General features: G+C 44.4%; 1 protein-coding gene across 12 annotated transcripts in view; it reads right to left on the reverse strand.

The window, feature by feature from the left end:
- The window catches only part of FOXP1 (forkhead box P1), a 341,764-nt gene that overhangs the window by 133,156 nt on the left and 192,857 nt on the right, over positions 1–15,751 (reverse strand). For all 12 annotated transcript variants that reach the window (XM_090148431.1, XM_090148428.1, XM_090148435.1 and 9 more), the window contains one exon: positions 15,541–15,722. In XM_090148431.1, coding sequence (XP_090004557.1) covers positions 15,541–15,711 — 171 coding nt within the window. In that variant the 5' untranslated portion in view covers positions 15,712–15,722. The remainder of the gene's footprint in view (positions 1–15,540; positions 15,723–15,751) is intronic.

A 15,751-nucleotide genomic window follows, 5' to 3' on the forward strand; every position in this document is an offset into this window, starting at 1 on the left:
GCATCTGCTCCCTGCAAGTTACAGTATCTGTGTTTAGCTGAGATACCTGGCCATAAATCGTGGCAGTGCAGTGAATATCAACAGCTGCATTTTACTGTTCCAGCCAGTCAGTTTACAGTGTCTCCATCACAGCGAATTCTTGTCAGCTGCACTCTCGCTAACACAATTCCTATGTTTTGCCTGGCAGTAAATGGACGCTCCTGCCCCAGCATCATCTAAACAACTCTGTTAACATTTGCCCCCGAGCGTCTCTCTCTTTGTCCAGTCCCTGTCTTCTAACAGATGTCATCCAAGTCTAATCAAGCATAAAATGGTCATAAATATTTCTTTCTGGTAGATTTCACATTCGCATTTCATGCAGGGACATGATATTTTTCTGCTACCTCCAGGGAGTACCTAATGCAAAAACCAGTTACTTACATTCAAGGCTCATGTTCCTTTAGTAAAATGCAGCGCATGTTCGCAGTTCAAAGACATAAAAAGGCACAAGACTTTATCTTCTTTTGTTTAACTGCACCCTGTTTTTTCGTGACGAGTGCCACAGCTTCCATCAAGGTATGGCACCAAACACCCAATTCTGACCCTTCTTCTCTCCCGAGCTGTTTTGATTTCATACTCCCCTACCCTAAGCGCAGCACAAAAGAGGTGTTTTTTTTCCTCAGCTATTCCATTTTACAAGCTACTTAAAGAACTCACAAGATAAGAAAGGCAATTCTCTATTTTTGTTGATTTTACGCAGATTTTTGCAGCCCACCTGATCATATTTTGTTAAAACAATTAAACGACTCGACGGTGCAAATTCAAGGTTCATGCCTATTAACAGCTGATAAACACGAGATAGGAGCAATTTCCGGTATTTAAACTTTGATAATTCAGTGGAAACTATTCGAGATAATTAATTCTGATCACTTATTGTTAGAATCATCAGAGAAATTATGTTTATCTTCGGTCAGTTTGGTAAATAGTTCTGTCAGAACGTAAAGCAGAAGGAAGCCCGGATCTCTCCCAAAGCCATATGCCTCCTTATTTCTTCCCCCGTTACGTGTGTCAAAGCAAAAATACGACATCGCTATTTGACATGACCCAAACAACACTTAAGCATATAGATCACAACAGCGAAGCTGCTTTTCCTCCTCCTTCTCCACTGAGCCTAATATTTGATTACTGTTAGTCAAATCAAGCTTTCAGGCAAATAATCTCCATTTTTTAAGTTAATGAGATGTGGTCATGTCGACAACAGCTTGCAGAAACTTTTAATTCCAATTCCTGCAGGCTGTGCTGGCCTCTTTTACAGCAACCGCTGTATGAATGAGTCAAATTTGCCAAAATGGCTTATGTAGACAAGTGCACACTTTAAAGAGGCACTAATTAAAAATACCCACTGGTATCATAATTTAAATACCATGAAAATAAACTGTAAAAGTAGCTCAGCTACAATCTTATGGCTTTCCTTAGAGCTCGTTTACTTTAACTCGATGATGTTTTATTGCAGATGTACTCACAGCTAAAAACAATTTTTCGTCTTGGAGGAATTCAAGATTTTGATATAATTAAACAATTTATGTTAATATTTGTTTCACATAAGCTATTAAGCAAGCCCCCCAGAACAAGTACTAATTGAGAAAGATGGAAAGAAATAGAGTGCTGAAGTAAGCAGCAAATTCATACTGTTGATTTACCGCCCTATCTGCAACACCCCCCCTCATTACAGCTCTCTTTCTTGCTCTCATTCTCTGCTATACAGCTCCCAGCAGCACTGAATCCCATTAAAACACTTTCCGTGGCTGCTATTATCCACTGCTTTCCTTAAAAAGGAAGCAGAGGGAAAGGCAGAAGCAGAGGAGGAGCCTGGTATTCTGCTCGGTGCACTGCCCTGGCCACAACTTCTCCAAAATCCCCTTTGTTTGTCTGATTTTTGGCCAGGAATGCTTCGGCACAGCTGTAGTGTAACAAAAGCAGATGTGAGAGCAAAGGGAAAAAAAAAGTTGGTGGTGAGAGGGTTAAACCTGTTTAAGGGGTTAAATATGCAATTACCGCTGACTAAAACCAGAGAGACATATAGATAAATAGAAGAAATGAAGTCCCCAGGTTCCATTCAGAAGCCTTCATCACATTACTACCAGACAGAAAACTCTTTAAGTACCATTTTCAGATGTTAAATCATTGTTCGTGCAGCACATATTCTCACTATTCCTGGGGGAACAATATCTGAAGACAGCGTGCTAACAAATGCAATCCAGTAAACAGGCATTTTTCCTCTTGTTGTTAGTACCTTTGTGTTCCAGCTCCCAGCTCTGTCATCCATGCCTTCTCTCTGCTTTGAAGTTAAAGTACTGAATGAGCGTTGTCATCTATTATCCAGAGTGTGCATGTAGATTATAAATAAGAAATAAAAGTGACTTTCAGTACACTGCTTTTGCATTAGCAAGTTGCCTTCTCTGTTACCTCCTCTGTCCTTCATACTTTGCTACCAACATTATATTAAAAACCCGACTTGAAGTGTTTCCTGGAGAATGAGAGACACATGCTATAAAACCCATACACAGCAGAGACAAAAGTTTTATTGAAACAAACAAGTCGAGCAGTCGCCCAGGTTCACAAGTTCAGCCTCAGAAGGCTGTTAACCCTTATCTGCAGATGTCCTTCAGCTCCCGACACACTCACTGCATCCCTGCCTACGTCTGCATGCACGCCTCTGAAACACAGAGCTATTAATTACACTGGAGTTTATTTACAGAAAGAGCTCTCTTCTACTACTGGTCAATTATTAATATTCCCCAGTGTAACCATTCTTTTTGAGGCCCAGGACGAACGCTCCCACGAGGAGCAGTGCTGACCTATTCCAACCCAACCCACTGTACCTGGGCAGAAAACTCTCCATGTGCATGCTGAGCTAAAGGCTCAAAAAGGCTTCTCCCACTGCTTCATCTCAAGGAATCTGTGACCAAAGACTGTACCTTCAGTTACCACGGCAAACCCCTAAATCTTTCCTCAGCCTTCAGCTGGCCTGCGGTTGTTCACCAAGATCCCATTCATGGCTACAGGGCTTTTACAGCAGGGACAACTGGGTTTGGAAACAGCGATGCCCAAGGTCTGGTTCTTAATCCGCACACACAGCCTGCAGAATGGAAGTTCAGGAACAAGCAGGGTGCTGGCAGTGCTGGAGGTCGTGGGCACCCACAGACCTGCACCCCTGGATGGGCACAGAGAGCTCTATCCTGGATCAGTGCTGCTGGGACCACCAGGGCACGGGTGCAGTGCCTTCAGGTCTCACCAGACGTACCTCTGTACAAGGGAATGGCACAAGGCTGAGCCCAAAGCCAGCTCTGCCCAGCGACCTGGGGTCACAAAGCCCCTTCAGGAGCAGTAAGCACAGACCTGGGAACCATACGCTTCTCCAAATAACAACAGCACACTTCTCTAAATAACACCTAACACATTCCTCACTGCTCATCCACTTCAGAGGGCAGATGCCTCCTTCTGCACCTACCTTCCCCTCCCTCCTGTGCTCAGCTCCACATCTTGGCAGACATTAACTCCCACATCACAGCTGCATTGTTCCAGTGTGATGTGAACAGAGAGCTGGAGAAGAGAGCCCATCTGGAAGGGAGCAGCCAGGTCTGGATAGGACACACCATACAGGCATGGGCACTGCCCGAGTACCAGCTCAGGCTTTCTGAACACAAGGCCCATCCATGCAGCTGCCAGCCTCCGCAGATGGCAGCAGCTCTAGGGACAGGAAGAAGCCCATGAGCTCTCCCGGCTGGATGCAGTATCTGCTGGACATCTGCAGCACAGCCAGATCTGGCCAGGTGAGGAATCTGCAGGGCAGGCACAGAGGAGCTCTCGTCCCTTCATCCCTCCAGGTGTCCTGGATCATCCCTCCTTTCATCCTTTTGGATAAGCAGTAATAATATAAGGAGGTTCAGCACAGTCCAGTGATGTTCACCCAAACACATGGGAACCAGTCCTTTCATAAAATGCTCTGATAAATGGTTCAGGTCCCTATAAAGACTGGGGGCAACGTAGTAACGATTTTCAAGGTTGTTGCCTACCGCCCATCTCTGTAATATCACAAAGGAAAAATGAGATGGAGAAAAACAGATGAGAAGAAGAGGCATATATCCCTCCCTCCTTTCTACCAGGATAAGAGGAAAATGTGATTGTGCTGAACAATCATTCATTAGCAGATAGCACATCTGCCAGCAGCTCTGCCAGCCCGCAGAATCCCACTCTGCTTTCCCAGAGTTAGGGTGCAGCAGACAGAGAGAGAACCCTGGGCGCGAGGCAGGCAGCAGCAATCCCCACATCTCACAAGCTCGTTTAACGCCAGCTCTACCTTCCCACTATGAGGGGATCAGCTCCTAAAGACAAGATCAGAGAAGGTGAAAAGCTGGTCTTAGGAAGCATGAGATCAGGTACGAGAGGGATTCTTTGCTGTCAAAGCATAATTTGTCAGCTTGTGATAAACCTGAATTGCTTCATATACCAAGGATCACTAGACATTAGCTGCTTTTTATACGGCAATACGGTGCAGAGGATTCAGATGGAATATTGTTTTATGTTGATTGTGATAAAACTCTCTGTAGCTGTGATAAAGCCTGCACACAGACTTTTCATTCAAACTAATGAGTGATGCTGGTGTTGGATGCCAAGACGCTCCCAATGCTTTCCAATGGTTCCACTCAGTGTGGGTAAGCCGGAGCGTCACCCATCTGAGGGGGCTGAATGATGACCCTGCTCCATGCACGCTTCCCAGGTGCACCAGTAAAGGCAGCTCTGCATGCTGGCAAAGCCCACCCCCAAGCAGAGGGCTCACGGATCAGGAGCAGCCGTTCGCACTGCTCAGCCATCTGACAGCCGGGGCCCGGTGGGCTCTGTGCACAGCGCAGGACTTTGCTGCTCTGTTTTCCAACATCTGTTTCAGTGCTTGTCATCTCCCTGCTTTAAACAAATGTACTGCAGATGTCTTGTCTTGTGGACGACAGAGACTTGGCACAGCCCGGAGCACTGGCCTCTGAGTGACGGAGCCACAGTTACAGCAGTTGTTATCGGGGGTCCTGCGCAGCCTCGGTGCATTAAAAGTGAACTGGGATTTTATTTTCCCCTTCAATCCTTCTGTTTTGCCCTTCAGATTTTGGGGCTTGATGAAGGCCAGAGCCTGGGATACAGGGATGCAGCCTAGCCCAGAAACATGTGGCTTGAGTCTCCTCAGAAGATTTATCATTGACATACACAGTTAAATAGAAGACACACTCATTTGCTCATCTTCTGCTCCAAGGACAATCTGATACAAGACAGAGGGGATGGAGGGTCACGATGTGAGGTAAAGACAGACAGCAGAGATCAGATTCCAGCTTGAAAACAACAGAAGAGAGACTTCTCAGACTAGGATGGTCTTCTAGAAGAACCAATAGATGAAATGTGATAGACTCAAAGAATAAACAGAGATGGAGAACTGCGAGGGCTCTCCAGCATCTCTCCTGCAGTGCTCTTTAATAACTAAATCCAGTCAGAGCTGCCACTAGGAGCTCACTCTGTGAGCTCTCCTCACGTGTAACTCGTGGAAGTTCAGCTGGGACGGGTAATACAGCTAATAAGATCCCAACAGGCTCAGCTTTCACTAGGGTGCTTAAGTGGTGCAAAAGCAGCAAAGAGCTGCAGGAAGCCAGGTGCTGGCTGGCTGCTCCTCCTGCTGCTGGGAGACTCACACCGCCGTGTGGCAGCGAGGCCATCAGCCAGCGCCAGCAAAGGCACCACCGCGGGCTCCCAGTGACCTTGGAAGGATCCCAAACGGGAACGCAGCACGCACTTCCCTGCCCCGGGGAAAGGCACATAGTTCTGCTCACAGCTTATGAATCGTCGACGTGCAGCCCTATGACACAGCCTTGGTAGACCGTATCTTTTATTTATTGTGCCTAGCGATTGCCCTTGTAATCAATTAGGGAAAAAAGCAGGTGGTCAGCTGAAACTCCGAAAAACAGAACCTCTCTGCAAAGCAAACACCATACCTTTCGGAGCAAAGAAAATACTGTATACAGAGCTAATCACTGCTAAACCCTTATAATCCAGCCCTTGCACAAGTCAAAGGGCTGGAGCCAAGCGTAAAACGCTTCTAAGAGCCCCCCTCAATAATGGCAGGAATTGGTGAATCATTTCTCAAGGAAAAGAAAGTATTTTAAATTTCTTAAACTTACCAAGCTGTGAAAAAGGGCTCAACCCTGCCCCACCACGCTGGGCATCCGAGCAGCTCAGCCATAAGGGAAGGTTTGTCACAGCACAGCCCGCTGCCAGCTGCTCTATAAAACACCTGTGGTTACAGCATCCCCGTACCTCATGGAGCGGTACGCTCAATAATATTAATAGGCTCATATTTACTGTATCTTAAAAGCTAACAATCCCATTGCCAGCACTAATTAAAAAGACAAGAAACTGAAAGGAGGCTGTGGATTATTTCTTCAATATGGATTCATGCCTGGATTCAATAAAACCCACTTTAGTGTTATAATCTTACTTTTCTTTTGAGAACACTACAAAAGACGAGTCTGCTTTTTGTTGTTTACTGGATTGAAGGGTTTTTTCTTTAGGACCAGTAATACCGCATCAAAGATGGGGGATGCAGACCATTTTACCTGAACAAAACATTTCTGCTGCCCCCTTGGAAGTTTGGGATGACGGCTGGGTCCTTCCTGCCCCGGCCCCAGGCACAGAGTTCCCATGCATGATGCATGCATGATGCCCCACCCCACTGACCTGCCCTGCACGTACACAACGAGCCCAATGCATGTTCACAGTGAGAACTTCTTACTGCACCCAGTAAATAAGAATACTGCACTTACAGAACTTGTAACTGAGGGCACAGCGTCAGAGAACAGTGCCGTATCCAGCCTCCTCATTAGAAACATGTGGACTTTCCACCAAGATCCCACACAGTTGCTTTCCATACACACTTACCCACCTCTTCTGAGTTTTCTTTAAGAGGAGCTGCTGTAGGAGCAGTGTGCTGTAGGAGTGGGTATGTATAACGCAACACAGCAACATAAAGACATACAGCAGCCACTCTCCCCAGAGCAGAGCTTCTCCTAGGACAGATCAAATCTGACCAGGCATCCCCTGTAAGCAGCCACCGCATAACGTCTGATGGAGACTGCTGAGACTGACTTTGAGGGTCTGAGTCCTCTCAAAAGGAGAACTAAAGCCCATTTGATTTCTTGCTTTTCCTGTGGGATGCTGGACCCCACAGTTTCTCAAGGCCCATTTTACCTGCCCCCATGTCCATCTGACCTTTCCTCCTACAATGAACGACTTAATTATCTGGAAGCAAAAATATGAAACAATGACAGCTTAGAAACATAAGTGCCCTGGCTTCGTATCTGAAGAGCAGCTCACACCCCAGAGCTGTAGGGTGCTGCTGGGTAAGGTGCCAGCAGGTCCTGGGGGAATCTGCCCTCTGCCTTCAGAGCCCTGAGGAGCAAATAGCTACAGCCCTGCCCCTCCTCTGGCACGTACCTGACCAATGGCTAGGAACAAGGCTAAAAAGTGTGAATGTGAGATGGTTAGCAGTGCTGCTACATCATGCTATTTCTTTCATGGCATGGTTTTCTTTGTAACAGTGAAGAAAACAAGGAAATTTTAAGGAAAACTGATCTGAGCACATCAGACAACCACATTCCTTCAGCCTCTGATCACTAATTTGAGCAGGAAGAGTTTTTGTCCTTCCTTTCCTTAACTTCATTTCCAGGTACAGTTTAGTTTGGTAAAGCCAGAAATCCCACCTGAACTTTGGCAAGACTTGAAAAAAAAAAAAGAAAGAAAAAAAAAAGACCATTACACAAATATTTGGCCAAGTGACCCACAGCAAATTGTGTAATGGCAGTTAGAAGCTGTGTTTTCAAGTATTGGTCCCAGAGGTTTTATCTGAAATAAAATTCTGATTATTTCACATTCTGGAGGCAAAGTGTGACCTCTCTTCACGTCTCCGAATCTGAAACACTCCTGTTGTGCCCCTCAGTAATTATGCCTTTCACTAGGAAAGAACAAAATCCTTCAAAAGCACGCTTATTAAATGAAATAAGGTAAGAAGGACCCAAACGCACCTGCAGGAATTAGCTTAGCCTTTAACGTCTATCAGAACAGCTCACCCAAAGTTAGAAATACACCCATCTGTCAGTACATGCAGCCCATCTCCAAGCATGCAAGCATCTTCTGCGTGTCCATATGCCCAGGAATGTTGCTGTCTGTAGCAGTCCTCGATCCTTATGGTCACTAAATGAGAACCAAGGTTACGCCAGCGCTCAGACACAAGGAATTACACCCATGTTGTGCTTTGTGCTCCTCTGTCTGCTTGAGATGTGCCCCTGCTGAGGGCTGGGGGCCGACAGCAGCACTGCACTGCTGAGTTCTGCAGCACGCTGCTGGCTGGGTTACACAGCCTGACTCCCTCCAGCCACCCCTTTACAAACCTCACACTTCCAAGAGCCCAGAAAAAAAATCTTGAAAAGAAGAAATGTGATTAAAAATAAATTGAAAAGCCCAACTTGTAATAAAGCTGGCACTTGCCCCAGGCTTCAGAAGTGTCTGACACATGACACTGACTTTACAGACACTCTACAGATACGATATATAGCTTTTATAGGAAAAAAAGAAAGGTATATTTGCACTATTTAAAGCAGGTTAGAAATACATTTAATCTTTTGAAAATGCAGGGAGCCTGGTTAACAAATGCAGGATGTAGCAACAAAACAAGCAACACTCATCCTGCTCAACTGTCATTACATAATGTCACTATTTACACTAAGCATCCCCAAATTACCTTCTGTTAATTTTTTTTAATTAATGGGGTATTCATGCATTTCACATTTTACTTTGTATCCCGACCTTTATTTACACCATTACTGTTATAAATTACAGCCATGCTGCTGATACTCTCTGCACGTGCTGTGATACCCAATGGAGCTCCACAGGAGGAAGAACATAACACAGCAAACCGCAGCGTTTGATTCCGCTCTCATTTAAACCTATTCAAGTCAGACAAAACTCCACTGAAACCAACAGCTCTGCTAGTGGAAACCAGCACAATTCTGCTCGCATGCACTGCCAAGCAACCTCCCTGCGTGCAGAGTGTTCCTAAATAAAGTTAAATTGCTTTTAAAATATCAGCAATGCATGCAACTCTGTGTTAAACTGCTTCACCTTAATTCTGCAAGGTACTCAGGCACATGCCTGGTTTTACTGGCAGGAGACACAGCGTGACCTTACTGAGCACTGATGCTCTTACTTTTAGGCACATGCTGGTGACAAAAAGGCCAGGATGGGGAACTGTTCCATGCCAATGAAAGATTTTCTCCCACCCTAACAGGTACACTGCCATTTTAAGCTCGCTGTATCACAGGTTTGGCTGCACTATTTGTTAAGATAACCCCTCAGTACACGGAGATCAATGGAGAAGGGACAGTCTCTAATAATTTCAAAAACATCAATCCTTGGAAAGAGGCTTTAATTGGTATCTGATGCCTACTGAGCGTCTCTCTCAGGGTATACACGTGCTGGTGAGCAGCTTTGAAGCGTTCCTTTGTGCGGTTTCCCTAAACAGAACTCCTGAATGGTAACTTTTTTGCTTACGAGTAAGCATAAGCAAACAGAAGGGCAGAGAGCACACCTACAAAAACAGCTGGGAACAAACACGCCGTTGCTGAATTTTCACAGGAGATGCGAGGTTAAAAAACAAGCCTGCAAACAGATTTCAGCAGTTACAGCTCTTCAAAGAGCCCACACAAACCCAAGTGATTACTGCATGATTTTAAGTTACCTCTAAAAGTAAAAGCAGCTACTGTAAAAACAAATAAATAAATACAGAAATAGACATCCGCAGTCTAAAGAGGACTCCTGGATTTGGCTGTGCACACAATCCAGGTGATTACACGCCTAATGGCCCAGCTTCTGCACGTACATGCTTGTACATGAGCCTGCAGAGCCCGGGTGCCAATGTCAAGGTGCTTTGAGGACTCAGAGTTACGCAGTTATTTATCAAAGACCTCAGAAGCGAAATAAAAAATAAAACAAGGCAAGAAAAAAAAAAACAAAACTTCAGTGATTGCAACAAAGTGGTAGTTCCCACTTTTCCTTTCCACACCTAGAGAAAATGTAAGGCTTGTTGATGTCAATAAGAACTTACAACAAAGACATTAGTAATTGCGAGGATAGAGAATGCTGCAAGAATGTTCTCAGCATGGGTCATTGACAAGAGAACTAAAAATTGAATTATTAAGGAAAAAAAAAATCACTGATTCTAAAATCCAGGCAAGGTAGCCAGCCTACGTTAAAACTTATTTCATTTTTCCAGCGCTGCTCCGCTCCTAAGCTCTCAGAGCCACAGCTTTTCCATTGAAAAGCAAAAGACATTTTACGCACAATTTTCCCTCTACTAGAAAGAGGTATATTGTGCCCTTCAGTGAACATAAAATTGATATTATCATCTCTTAGTTTATATCTCACTACTTAACCTTCAGATTAAAAGTTATTAGATTTGAATGACTAAAAAGACATCATGTCACCTTCCATTCAATGATGGGAGATCGGAGAACTTGAGGGAAAAGTCTGAATGATAAAAGCATGAAGTTACCAGGAGCATGAAGTTGGTTTTCACATTCTCTGATACAACAGCAGAGCCATACAAATGCAGCAATCTTCTCATGATGTAACTATCAATTATCAGCGTACTGCAATGCAAAATCAGACACATTCCCAATAGCCTGCATGTAGTTTAAACTACACTCTCCAATGGTTCTTTCAATAGCAACAGCAGTTTAATAATTAGGCTTTATGTCTCTTTGGTCAAAATGACTCAACATGGACGCTCCCTTAAAGTCTAACAAACAAATTTGGTCTAACCCAGTTATGTCAATACGAAACAAAGGCTTTATCTAGGATCTGGTTTAGCAGTTTTGTTCGGAGGAGATAAGTCCACACCATGATCAATGGGACCATAAAACTCTTGATGCAGTTTGTAACCTCTCCTCAACAGAGAAAAATGATGAAACTCAGCAACCTATTTAAAAAAACACCATAGCATTCATTACTTTAATTTACACCGTGATACAGACAGAATTCTTTCCAGTCTAATTGTCTCTTTGGTCTCTCGACAATACACCAGCCCTCCACTTCACATACATTCTCCTCCCCTTTGGACACGAGCAAAATCTGAAGAAGCCACATACTGCCTCTGAGGTTTGCTTTCCTCAGTCTAACACTTCTCATCTCAACAGTTCTTGAAACAACTGCTGCTGAAGAGCCGAGCTGTGACATCTTCATGTGATGCCACCAACACTGCAAGGACAGTCGGAGATAGCGACTGAAGAAAGCACTGACTTGGGCACAGACACCAGAACCTAATCCTGTGCATAAACAAAATTGCTTTTCTCATTTGTATGGAATAAAAGAGTAAAAAATACAAACCAGGATGCACTGAAAATTATATACAACAACTTTTTTTTTGTGGAAACATGCAAAAATGGTATTTACTCTCCAGAAAGTACAAAACGACACTTCACAATGAGTGTAATTCAGCTCGTAGACAAAAGTGAAGACAAGAAACTTCCCTATAGTTCTTTATATAAACTTCCTCCTTGTTTCTCCGTGTACCAGTTGCATCCATACTGTTGTTCCGGTTTGTCATAAACGCAGTCACCTTGTAACCCCTCTTATCAAGCAATCTATGCGCTACCTAAGAGTACACTACACTTCATCAGACAAGCTATAGGTTTACATTATACAAACATTCCAATTCTGCCTGCTCAGCGCAGGTTGTCAATAAACGCAAGCAATTGCAAAACAGCAATGTGTGTTTTTTTCCTTAAGCGAACACTGATACGAGCCTGCCAGTTCTGCAAAATAAACTCTTTGCAATCTCTGTAGCTAATCTGTCAACAAATTACTATTAAAGTCATCCCTCCTATAAGTTCAAAAGCATTCTGGGTTAGACAAAAGATCCCACGTTAATACACTCGAGGGGCAGGACTTGAAGGTACAGTATCAAAGTGGATCTCGCTATTGATGCAGGGAGGTTTGTATTCCTGCCACCACGCAGCACAGCATTTGGTGTCTTGCTGCTGCCTATCAGCATTCAACTTCATAATCATTCTCTTTGTTCAATTCATATTATTCTTTTCTACTAACAACATGAAGAACACTTTAATGAACAGTCCCAAGGATAAAAATATATCATAATAAATAATATTTATTTTATAAGCTAAAAAAACCTGACTAGTACTGAAGTATCAAGCCTTCTATTTCTGCAGACATCAGAAATCACTGAAGCGGCTAAAGCTGTGATCATCTATGTTAGCAGGCAGTCTGTCCCCACGACTTTATTTCTTGCTCCCTGGTAACCAAGCTGCCCCACCACTACACGCATTCTGCCCCAGCCTCCCTGGCTCAGCCTGACCTGCAACTCGTGGTGGCTCTGGCACCCGCTTTGCACCACGCACGTGTTCTGAAGGGCGCCCAGAGATGCTGCCAGATGTACCTGGTGCTCCGCTCCCAGGCTTTCAGCCCCTCACTTCTGGCCCTGTGGGCACCTGGGAAGCAAGTTCATGAGCCCTGCTGCCTGACTTCAAGCCAATCACCCGCTTCTGTCTCCTGAGAAAGTCTGATGACCCAGGGGACCTTCAGGACTATGCCAGGTGTTACAGGAGCTCACAAAAACCCTGCCTATCCCATCACCTCTGCCATAAGCCATCCATTTCTGCACAGCACCAACCTCCTGTGGAACCAGTGGTGACAGGAAGGCAATTCCTCCCACTCCAGCAGCTGCCAAAACCCCATAGGAAAGTCTGCCTTCCCTCTTAAGTGGGGCCCAGGGTTGATTTCTCCCACACATATCTACATTCTTATACAATTCTTCCATAGGTTGTCCCAAAGGAGCCACTTGTACTGCTTTTGCTGTTCAGAAGGTATCTTCCTTCATGATTACAAAGAGTAACATCAGTGTGAGCTGTACTTCTCCGTTTCAGAAGACTGCTAACACCAAAATAATTTTGCACCACTCTGCCTCCTTGTACCCAGAGATGACACGGAAAGCAAAACTTGCCCTATGAGCCCTCGTGCACTTGCCACAAGAGAGCTCACACCACACGTCACTCCTTCAGACACAGGAACGTCTGCGGTGCTCCAGTTTTCCATGATAAAATATTTACAAGTTTGTAGACCCATTAAAGCATCCTAAAAAATGTGAAGCATGTCTGTTTTCCTTTCCCATCGTAACAAAGCTATTGGTTCTCATAAATTCATAAATTTAACAAAAAATGTGAACCAGAACTCAGTGCAGATGCTTTGCAGGAGCAGCTGTATGCATTGCACCACTCAGCCGTGCTCAGAACCACCCTGAGCAGCACAGCCCAAAGGAGCGCCGCTGATTTTTGTTCAGACAAAACAAGTGCCAGGTGGCAAAAAGAAAAGATTTGAATGAAATGCTCTTAAGAAATAGCTGTTTAATTCAGAACTCATTCATTTGTATTGAAGAAGCGTTCTGTAGAATGCATTCTGTTAAGTGACCTGAGAGCATATGTTGTATATGGAGAAACATCTAAACATTATGCTCCGTGTTGCATGTGTATCTGTAAATGCTTGCATTAGCTGTCTGAAAACAACGGGTTTTTCTTCTTTTCAGTCTTTAAAAATATTTTACAAACATAAAGATTGATATTTTTGTGCCAGCTCCGATTACTCTTTTGTTATCAGATCTTTCTGAGTAAGCGTTTCAAACTTTGCGATCAACTTGCTCTTTCAAAGATAAACTAAGAAACTGGAAAGTTACCCATCAGAACCAATTACCAGCAAGATCCAACCACAAAACATAAAGGTCTTTTAAGCACCGGAGAACAGAGAGCTGATGGAACGCACTCACTGGACTGGCAGAGGATGAGCAGCCAGGAGCTGGGGCTGCTGAGCCACAGCAGAGCAGCCCTGGCTGTGCCCAGGAGCACTCAGTGATCCTGCCGCTCTGTCACTGCTTGCATAGGCGGCCACCGGCCAACACAGCCTCTGCACATGGCTCTGGTGCTATGGTGAGGATTAGGAACGGGTAGCATAAGAGGAACAGCAGAGGTCTGCATGTTGCTGGTCTGCAGTGCCCTACTGTGTGTGTGTGTGTGTGTGTGTGTGTTTGTGTCCTCTGTGCCTCGCTGTGCACAAAGCGGGCAGGCGGCAGCACTGGAAAATTCCATCATGCCCCTATGGAAAGGCAGCGTAATTAACTCATTTTGATATCAAGCCTTTTTAAGAAGAGACCTTTGCGTTGAACATATTTTACTGTTCGAATCCTCTTCTACTGTCCTATATTAATCAAAGCTGTAACCCCTGTTGTCTTTGCACTACGAATCAGAATGTGCCCCTGGCGAAGAATGAGGGAAAAGTCAACAGGAATTAAGTTTCAGTGCAACTGTTTACTCAACTGTGGCCTGCAGTTATTGAAATTTTATCCGTGGTTTTGTGTGACTACTGCAGTAATGAATTCAGCATGGCTGTGATTTTCTCACTGATGGTATTCTCACTTCAAGTAAAAACCTGTATGATGAAAATAACTGAAACAACCAAAGTCTGTGCTTTTAGTGTCATCTGTTTTCCTGACTCGTTTAATTACGGCAGCTTTCTGTCTTAGGCTGGCAAACCAGGTCCCCTGCTCCTCGACAAGCCTCGAGTTTGCTTTGTTTTTGAGTGCAGGTTTTTCTCCTCCTCAACAACCAGCTAAAAAGATCACAGTACGCTTAGGGGAGCCTTAACCAGCTGCCAATCGCTTATTTAAAAGGTTTTAAGAATGCTTATTGCATTAGAGAAAGTGAGGGTTAGGCTAAGTGTATTCACGGTGGCTCCACTGCCGCCTTTGTTCCCAAACACATTAATGACACGTGCCCAGCACTTCAGTGTAAAATTTCCTGAGAGGGCTGCAAAATTTTATCAAGAAAAAAGACAAAATGTATTATAGGGATAATTCAGACTGGTGAACATGGTCACTTCCCAGAAAATACACTAATTAAAATACAAAGGGAAAGCCCTGGCACATAATTCTGTTGCTCCTTGTGAACTGAAAAGAGTACTGACGCACAGGGTGTTTATTTATTTACCCCAGACTTTTGCCTCAGCAGATACCTCCACGGCCTTTCTCTCTAATAGAAAACATTCTGTTGATAGAGGTTGCTAAGTTATATTAAAAATTGCTGCAAAAACAAAACTTAACGTTAGTGTGTTTTCCACCCAGTGACACACTTGGGAAACCAGTTATTTGTACACAATGGTTCACCCGATCGCTGCCACCAGCACACTCAGGCAGTGGGAGTAAGCCCTGATCCAAAAGAACCCCAAGAAGAGAAGTAATGTTCCCCTGTACACAGCAACTGCAATCCTCTACAGACAAAAATGTACAGAATGTGGTAGGCAGGTCCTGAAAGCATCCTTTGATTGGCAAATACAAAGGGGTTGGGAGACGTTAAATGCTTCGTGTTTTTTTTTCTGTCGGTAGGAGAATTGTAATACGTCTTACAGTACCTGCTGTTGCTGGAGATGTGTTAAATCTGCAGCCCCAATTTCAACTGAAGGTGTCTCGCCGTTTGATCTCACCTCCCGTAGGCTGCACTCTAGTAAGTGGTTGCCACCGCTCGCTCCATTCTGAATGGCTGAACCGTTACTTTTTGTCTCAGTCCCAGATTCTTGCATCATGACTCAAAAACCTGAAATAATTTAGGGGAGGGGAAAAAAA

This window comes from Phasianus colchicus, chromosome 11 (assembly GCF_987193195.1).
Source record: "Phasianus colchicus chromosome 11, bPhaCol1.hap1.1, whole genome shotgun sequence".
NCBI classification, from domain to species: domain Eukaryota; kingdom Metazoa; phylum Chordata; class Aves; order Galliformes; family Phasianidae; genus Phasianus; species Phasianus colchicus.